The sequence below is a fragment of the Trichechus manatus genome, unplaced genomic scaffold (assembly GCF_000243295.1).
Source record: "Trichechus manatus latirostris isolate Lorelei unplaced genomic scaffold, TriManLat1.0 scaffold00031, whole genome shotgun sequence".
In the NCBI taxonomy this organism is placed as follows: domain Eukaryota; kingdom Metazoa; phylum Chordata; class Mammalia; order Sirenia; family Trichechidae; genus Trichechus; species Trichechus manatus.
In genome coordinates, this window is record NW_004443967.1 from 7,508,867 (window position 1) to 7,518,238 (window position 9,372).

Below are 9,372 nucleotides of genomic sequence, written 5' to 3' on the forward strand. Positions count from 1 at the left end.
ATCAGCCCAGAACTGAAACAATTTCCCAGGCCAACTCTTCAGACAGGGATTAGAGTGGACTGTGGGGCATAAAGTGATACTCATGAGGAATGTGCCTTGTAGTTCAAGTAGATAAAAGAGACTAAACGGGCAACTTCTGTCTGGAGGTGAGATGGGAAGGCAGAGAGGGTTAGGAGCTGGTTGAATGGGCATAGGGAATCAGGGGTAGAAAGGAGGAGTGTGCTGTCACAGTATGGGGAGAGCAATCAGAGTCACATAACAATGTATGCATAAATTTTTGTATGGGAAAAAATAAAAAAGTTAAACATAGAGCTACCACAAGACCCAAAAATTCCACTCCTAGGTATATACCCAAGAGACTTGAAAGCAGCAATGCGAACAGATACATGTACACCAATGTTCACTGCAGCACAATTCACAATAGCCAAGAGGTGGAAACAAGCTAAATAAATAAATAAACAATAAATAGCCATCAAATGGAACCAGAAACACAGCACCTCATAAGAGCTTCTAATGTAGCTTCTCATCCAATGAGTCTGCATCTTTGAGACTCATGGAGTCTTTAAACATCTCTTACTAATGGAGAATGAGGACATCAGTCATAAAAGATAGTATTCCATTAGGACATTATTCCCTTCAGCACACATTCCAATGGGTCCTGCTCTTAAAGCCAGAAGTAAAAAGAGGAGAGTCATTTATACCTCACTTGTTAATTAAAGCACCACTGCTGATCAAAAAACAAAGGTGAGAGAATTCACAGCTGAAAAGAAATTATGGCAAACCTGAAATTCACTCATTATTTGTTAGAAAATGTTGTCCAGTATTAATGAATTAATGTTTTAGAAGTACTCTCAACAAACCATATTAATGATTTCAATTTATCCAACAGAACAGAAAAGAAACTGAGTGACTTTAAAATGTGTATATAACAGAATCATAACCTGACTTGTGCCACCGAGGATTTAAGACAGAATCAAGTAACTAAAAAAATCCTGACATATTACTGTTCATGGGACTATACAAAAATTTCAGAACTCATGTTTTGATGTTTAAAATGTTTAGCCAGCATGGTAAGTAGAGAAAAATAAAAATTTTGTTTCTACTACATTTAAAGCAAAGCCTGATGGTGTAACAGCTTTCCAGAGTAAAATCTAGAATACAACTAAGTTTAACATGCACATACCTTTTATATCCAATCATTCCAATTTTGAGAATTTTTCCTACAGCTACATCTACAGATGTGTGTACACGCATTATTATTTTTAGTAAACTTTAATTTTAAAAGTCTCGATTTTACAGTACAACTGCACAGACAGTACAGATTTCCCATATACCCCCATATCCAGCTTCCCCATAAGCATCTTACATTAGTATGATACATCTGTTATAATCAATGAGCCAATACTGATGCATTCTTACTAATTAAAGTACATATTTCATTCAGATTTCCTTAATTTTTACCTAATGTCCTTTTTTCTATTCCAGGATCCCATCCAAGATGCCACATTACATTTCATAGGCATGTTTCCTTAGGCATCCCTTAGCTGTGACAGTTTCTCAGAGTTTCCTTGTTTTGATGACCTTGATAGTTTTAAGGAATATCAGGTAGGTATTTTGTAGAATAAGGAGCCCTGTATTTTGTAAAATAAGGAGCCCTGGTGGCACAGTGGTTAAGTGCTTGGCTGTGAACTAAAAGGTCGGTGGTTCAAACTCACCAGCCATGCCATGGGAGAAAGATGTAGCAGTCTGCTTCCATAAAGATTACAGCCTTAGAAACCCTACAGGGCAATTCTACTCTGTCCTATAGGGTCACTATGAGTCAGAATTGACTCTACAGCAATGGGTTATTTGGTAGAATATCCCTCAATTGGGATTTATCTGATTGTTTTTTCCCATGACTAGACTGAGGTGATGGACTTTGGGGAGGAAGACCACAGAGGTACAGTGCCATTTTCATCAAATAATACCAAGGGTACCTACTATCAACATGAGTTATTAATGTTAATATTGGCCTTGATCAGCTGGCTGAGGTAACATTTGTTAGTTTTCTCATTTGTAAAGTTATTCTTTCCCCCTCATTCCATACTGTACTCTTTGGAAGGAAGTCACTATACACAGTCCACACTTAAGGAGTGGGAAATTATGCTCCACCTCCTTGAGGGCAGAATATCCAAATAAATTATTTGGAATTCTTCTGTGGGAAATTTCTCTTCTCCTCATTTTTTTTTTTTTATATCAGTATGGACTCAGGGATAATTATTTTATACTTTGGCATATAATCCAGTAGTACTTTAATTTGTTGCTAAAATGGATTTAGCTTTGGCCATTGGCTCCTGCATCCCTTTGATGTACTCCCATCACTGTGGGTTTGTTCATTTGTTTATTTGAATACTTCCTTATCTTCTTGCACTACAACATGCTTCAAGCTCATCTTGTGTATTTCCTGCCCCAGTCCTAGAATCGGTCATTTCTCCAAGGAGTCCTTGTTCCTTTCACTGGAGAATGGTACACAGAAACCAAGATCTGGTACTAGGTGTGCTCATTGCTACTGGTGAGCCTACGTCCTCTCAGCTGACAGAGCAAGGAAATATATGTGTGCATACTAACCAGTATGTATACACATATCTGTAAATATTTCTGTATGTCACCATCTGTATCTACATTAAGCTAAATATGAATTCATACTAATGTTTCTAACTCTAATCCATTACCAGCAGCACTGTTTTTAGTAACAACAACAAAGAAGAAACAGAAATGTCCACCCAGAGGACATGAAATACATTGTTGTAAGTCTGTACAGTGGAACGCTATCCAATCAATTTTTAATGATTTAGCTCTATATGTGCTGGTATGAAAAATTCTATAATATATATTAACCAAAAAATATGTACGTACTATACAAACACAATTTCCGGAAGGAGATACAACAAAAGTTTTACAGTGAATAACTCTGTGGAGTGCATATGGGGTTAGAGCACACATTGTCAACAGGGGGATATCCTCTCAACAGGGCAAAAACAACCTTAGATGTTACAATGTTTTGTGGTCTTCCAAAAGGTCACAGTACATAAACAGATATACAGTATACCTCTGGTATTAAAATTTCATGGAGGGGGACAATTAGGGAAAAAAATGCCTGTTATGGATTGAATTGTGTCCGCCAAAAATGTGTGTCCACTTGGCTAGACCACGATTCTCAGTATGGTGATTGTCTACTATTTTGTCATCTGATGTGATTTCCCTATATGTTGTAAATCCTCTCTCTCTGATGTTAACGAGGCAGGACTCAATCTACAAGATTAGACTGTATCTTGAGTCGACTTCTTTTGAGATATAAAAGAGAGAAGCGAGCAGAGAGACAGGAAGATCTCATCACCCTGCTCTGAGAAGCTCCTAGAACAGAGGAAGACTGAAGACAAGGACCTTAGAGCTGGCACCCTGATTCAGACTTCAAGCCTCCTAGACTGTGAGAAAATACATTTCTCTTAGTTAAAGCCATCCACTTGTGGTATTTCTGTTATAGCAGCACTAGGCAACTAATACAATGTCTAAAAAGGTTGCTTGGAGGTGATAATGAAATAAAAGTTGAGAAACACTGGGTTAGAGGGAATGGGTACTTGTACTTTTCATTTTATATACTTTTATTTTTAAATATGAGTATATGTTTATTTTAAAACTAAATTTTTTAAAAAGTAAATGTAAGATTTATCTAATCAGAAGTATTAAGAAAATAGGAAAATTCTGCCTAGAAGACACAATTCTTCTGGTCATGCTGAGTGTCCATCTCCTGGAGACTGCCCAACTGGTATCTCTTCAGCAGTGGTTCACCACCTTTGGGGGGAAACTGCATTGTTAACAAGTGCCCTGATGATTTAGATGTAGTCGGTCCTGGAACACACTTTGAAAAGTACTGGTATAAAGCCAGGTTTGTACTTGAAATCTACAGCAACCATTTAGTTCCAAACTGCTCTCTACTGACTGACTTTATATGGATCTAAGATAGACAAGGAGCCCTGGTGGCACAGTGGTTAGGAGTTTGGTGGCTAACCAAAAGGTCAGCAGTTCAAATCCACCAGCCACTCCTTGGAAACCCTATGGGGCAGTTCTACTCGGTCCTACAGGGTCGCTATGAGTCGGAACCAACTTGACGGCACCTAACAACGACAAGAACAAGACAGACAATGCTTCAGCTTTTCCAGACTGATATGATCATTGTGGTGGGCAATAGTTGCAGTCTCTTCTGTCAAAATAATGTTCTAGCAAAAAAATAACCAAATAAAAACTAATGTTCTAGCTACTTTCTAGTCCAGAAGCCAAAGGAACACTGGAAGCATCTTTGAAATATTAACTCAGCTCTAAGAATGAGCTTACTAAATTTCCATCAGACCCTTAGGTACCATCTCAATAATCCTGGGGAAAATGATATTAATTCTAAAGATGAAAGGAGGTTAACTTGCTTTAAAACCAATTATCTTACCATAGAAAATTCATTTTAAATAGTATTAGCCCAAGAATAGCCCTTAACTTTCTGGGTTTTGGGTTTTTTTTTTTTTTTTCAGTCTTACGGAAGAGCATCCTTATTGTTAAGCAGCACTCTCTCTCTTCAAAACTCCATTAATCATCTACCCTGAGACCAGAAGAACTAGATTGTGCCCGGCTACAAATACCGACCATTCTAATCAAGGCCACAACAGATGGACCCTGATAGAATGGGAGGAAAATGTGGAACAGAACCTGACATTCCTAAAAAAATAAAACTAGACCTACTGGACTGGTTGACACTAGAGGACTCCCCGAGACTACTGCCCTGAGATACTCTTCAAACCTTAAACCGAAACTAACTCTTAAGGTCATCTTGTAGCTAAATAACAAATTGGCTCAAAAAATAATGATTTAAAAAAATTAATTAGAAAAAAATAACTTTCATTAACAAAGTTCCAAGTGACGATGAGTTCCAATGGTATTTCTATGCTGCCCAGTTTAGTGGACATCTGTTGTTTGTGCTTGTCCAGCATGCGTCCCCTCTGCCGGTAGTGGCACCCCATTCTGTTTTGGACAACTACTCCAATCCATTGGTATTTGTTGGGCTGCCAACCAAGGTGCCCTGCCCTCCCCAAGCCAAAGGAAATGAGCACATGATCCAAACTAGTTCAATCAGACACTCTTCCTGGAATTTACATGCCTGCCACAATCTCTAGACTAGGAACAGCTCGCCAGCAGGAACAAAGTCTTATTTATCTCTTTATCTCTGATGTCTAGCACAGTGCCTGGCTATGAATATTCAATGCATGTCAGTTGAATGAATTACTAAACAGAAAATCATGTACCTTAAACAAATGCTAAAGTAAGTCTATCATTTCCCAGCAAAATTCTGGAGGGGGAGCAAATCGTAAAATGTTTTGTAAGGGAACTGTCCACTTCAGTAGCTAGGAAACATGCATCAGAAATAGGATCCAAAGTTGCCATTTCTCTATGCATTAAAGATGTCAATCAATCCAATAAAATAAAGCCCCCCCAAAAAACAAAAGGAGAATTACCTCATTACCTCAACATCTGCTTGAACATAAGCAATTGCACACTGGCTAGTTTTTTTTTTTTTTTAAGGGACATAATATAACTTTCTAGAAAGACATAATACAGCTAATTATACCATTCACGAAAAAGGAACATACAATGTTTTGAAGTAATTCAGAAGTGGGTGTGATTTACAAGATATAGAGTCTAGGGAATACTAAGTATAAATTAGAGATTGTTCATATTATGACAGACTCCGTCATTACGTTTCACAACTTTTGTCCAAAGCAACCTTATTCACCACACCACTGAAAGCTTCACATTAGGGAGGGCTGCTGTCAGCTCTGCCATTCAGAAGACATAGGAACTTTCTTTCTGAATACCCTCCTGGGGAATGAGTTTAAATTTTAGACTTAAAACTCCCTAAAGAAGGAGCTATACGATGAAACCTAAATGTCCACCAAGCATGTAAAAAGATTTCAAACCTCACTAATAAACAGGACAATACAATTTTTTTAAAGGTATCATTTTATGCTCATCAGATTGGCAAAAATTAAGAAACTTGACAGGCTGTCAAGATTAATAAAGATTGCTATTCGCCAATGTTGATGAGCACATGGGGAAATGGGCGCTCATGGTGGGGATGTGAACTCGTACAGCCATTTTGGGGGACACTTTTGCAACATCTAGCAAAACTTTATCTGTATATGCCCTCTAATTCAACAATTCTAAGAATCCATCCTAGAGAAAAAAATACTTGTTTAGAACGCTGTGTAATTGTGCATTTACTCGTATAGGACATTGATTAATGACTGTCTTCTCCACTAGACAGTAAACTTGAAGAGAGCGAGGACCGTGTCTGTGTGGTTCACCATCTGTAGCTCCAGTGCCTAGCTCATGGGTCACATAAATGATAGGTACTTGGTAAGTATTTGTCAAAGGAACGAATGTTTACCCAGAGTTAAAAAGGGAAAGACAGTATTTAATCAATAATAGTTCTTATTCACATTAAGTAGGAGTAGTGGAATTATCACTTACAATATTAACAAGCAGCAAAAAGTATTGTCTATTTTCAAAACTCAGGCACCCATACCATCAGTCTACAAAACTGGCCATAACATTGGTAATAATGCTCAAACACCTCGTCTGGTTTTCCACCTCAAATCTTTAGCGTTTCCAGTTAGTTCTATAGGTCAAACAGCAGTTAAATACACTTAAAATAAGTTTTACAGTATATGATCTAATGAAAAATGAATGCCCTGGCTTTAAGATGTACAAAAATCACACTGTGGGCTGAAAAAAATCCCAATACCTATGGATCCAGACTCAGTATTCTGAAAGAATGTGTACCTTCTAAGAAACACAGGTTCAAAGTCTAACTGTTCTATTACCTTTGGTATGCCCTAAATCAAGGAAATATATCTCCTAAAAGTATCAATGCCATGGATTTGTTTGTTTTCCAATACAATACAAAATAAAAAAAAAAAAAAAGAGCCAGAAACTTGAGAATCCTTTTTTTTCAGCCCTCAATCCAACATACGGAAGAGAACGTGTTCCAAAATAAAATAATTTGTGGATGATGTGTATTGTTAATATACCCTGGTAATTACATACAGATTAAAAGGAGGTGAAATTTTTAATTTTATTATTTGAAAACTAACCATCCATCAAAAGATCTGGTATCCACTGACAGATATCGCCAATAACAAAAGCTCTACAGCTCTAGAAAATAAATCAAGAGTCTTTGTTACTGGGGGATGAAGATCAAAAATAAAATACTAACAGAATCCAGCCCTCAATAAAACACTGGATAAATTCCAAATTCTGCCCACTCACTAGATGTCCGCTCACTGATGTTTGTGACTTTATGACTTTAGGCTAATCTGGGATGGGAGGTGGAGGTACTGGGAAGGGCAAAGACACTAGCATTTCTCCAGTACTTTCTAGATGCGGATACTGCAGAGAATGTGTTGTACCCATTGGATAAAGGAGGCAACAGAGGCTCAGTGAGGTGTAGTAATTCCCCCCAAGGTCACACAGTTAGTAAATAGTAACCTGAGACTTGTTTCCAGGAGAGTGGACTCCAGAAGCCTGCCTCTTATGAACGGTATGTCTGTGGTTTCAAAGAGCAACAGGTCATAGAGCTGGACAGGACCTCATGGAATCATCTGGCTTAACCCTCTCTTTAGTCATGGAAGGTTTGATTATCTTCAAGACCCAGATAAGGGAAGAGACTCGTTCAAGTTCACAGCGCTGGTGAGCTGAGCCAAGAGAAGTGAGAACTGGAATTAGACACCAGGCTTAGTCACAGAGCAGGGCCTCTTTGCACTATATGGCCAGGTCATCCTGAGAAGCACATAGTCCTACCTAGTCTTACTTCCTAAATCTGCATGGTTCCTCTTTTGCTTGACCCATATTCTCATGCCACACTTTGATCAGGGATGTAAAACAATGTGTTAGGTTCACATTTGATTACTGATCTGGCTTTGTTCAGAAGTGTGCTATGTGATGACAATGATTGACTGCAGCAGCTTTTTACTGAGGGATAATCTCCACACCCAGAAGTGTGGAAATGCACGGCCATGGCCCACCTTTCCTGTGGCCCACAGCCAACCCTGTTGATTCAGGGTCCCCAAAACAGGCAGGGTGTCGACTCACTGACTAATGAGTTGCTAAATATGGGAAGTGATAGAGTACGTTATGGTCTGAAAATCCCAACTGGGTAGGGAAAAAGGAACTAGGCATACAGGAATGAAAAGCTGGAAAGGCTGTGAAGCAGCGCTGTAGGCCTCTTAGCGCCAACAAACGTGTAGGGTGGGGCCGACGCTAGGGAGGGGAGCCAGCTGGGCTGCTGAGCCCCCAAGATATCTTGTCCCACCCGCTTCTCCCGCGTGGGACGTGGTGCCATGGGACCCTCTCCCCGTCGAATCGTTGTCCCTTCCCCATGACCTCCCCCCCCCGCCCCGATCGCTAGCTAACGCAGCTCCGAACAGCGCTCCCGCACTGCCAGGCAGGACTCAACCCGGCGCCCGCATGTTACGCTGGGCCCTGGGGTCTCCAGTGCGCGCCAGGCACTGAGGACGCTTCTCCACGGGTGGCGGAGCAACTAGGGTGACCGCGGCGGCCACAACGCCCTCGCCCGCTTCCACCTGCGCGACCCAGCGTCTAGGACCCGTCCCCGCCCCTGGGCCGCGCTGCCTGCACCTGGCGCCCGCCTACCTTGCTCCTTCAGACTGGTGATGAGCTGCAGCTGCTTCTCCTCGTCCGAGCTGTTCATTTTGGCGGGTGGGGCCGGGCAAAGAAGAAGAGGAAGGAGCGGAGAGGGGTGCACGGGGGGCGGGGGAAGGAGAAGCAAGATGCCGGTGGCGCGCAGCTCCGCTACCCGGAAGTCGGATTGGCTCCCGCTCCTCCTCCTCCTCCTCCTCTTGGCGCGGAGCGCGCGAGTGAGATCATCCCCACGCACCTTCCCCGCCGCCGCGGCGGCTGCACCTGCGGGAGGGCGGGGCGGATGGACGCACGGACGGCTTGGGGCTGGGGACGCGTGAGGTGGAGACCCGAGGAGAGGGCGCCGAGCCGCAGGATGCCCCTCGCCGTCGGCTCCCGTTGCGGCTCGGCTCCGCGGAGGAGGCTGCTCCGCAGGGCAGCAGGGTGGTGGGCGTGGAGACCTGCGTGTGGTTGCTGCGGCTCCTGCACCCCTTTTTCCGCCACCCACCCCCTGACACAAAGACGCGCATTCATGACAAAACCGCCTTGGATTCGCAACATCTCTGGGAACCCCACTTTGAACGCTGTCCGAGAGCCGCTCGCCAAGAACCGCCAAGATACAGCGGAACGTGATGGGCAGTAAACACCGAGTGC

General features: G+C 41.8%; 1 protein-coding gene across 2 annotated transcripts in view; it reads right to left on the reverse strand.

Annotated features, from left to right (window-relative positions):
- SHTN1 (shootin 1) overlaps window positions 1–9,016 on the reverse strand; it is a 99,067-nt gene extending 90,051 nt beyond the window's left edge. For both annotated transcript variants that reach the window (XM_004374878.3, XM_023729986.1), the window contains exon 1: window positions 8,734–9,016. In XM_004374878.3, the coding sequence (XP_004374935.2) occupies window positions 8,734–8,791 (58 nt within the window). In that variant the 5' untranslated portion in view covers window positions 8,792–9,016. The remainder of the gene's footprint in view (window positions 1–8,733) is intronic.
- Window positions 9,017–9,372: the final 356 nt, after the last annotated feature.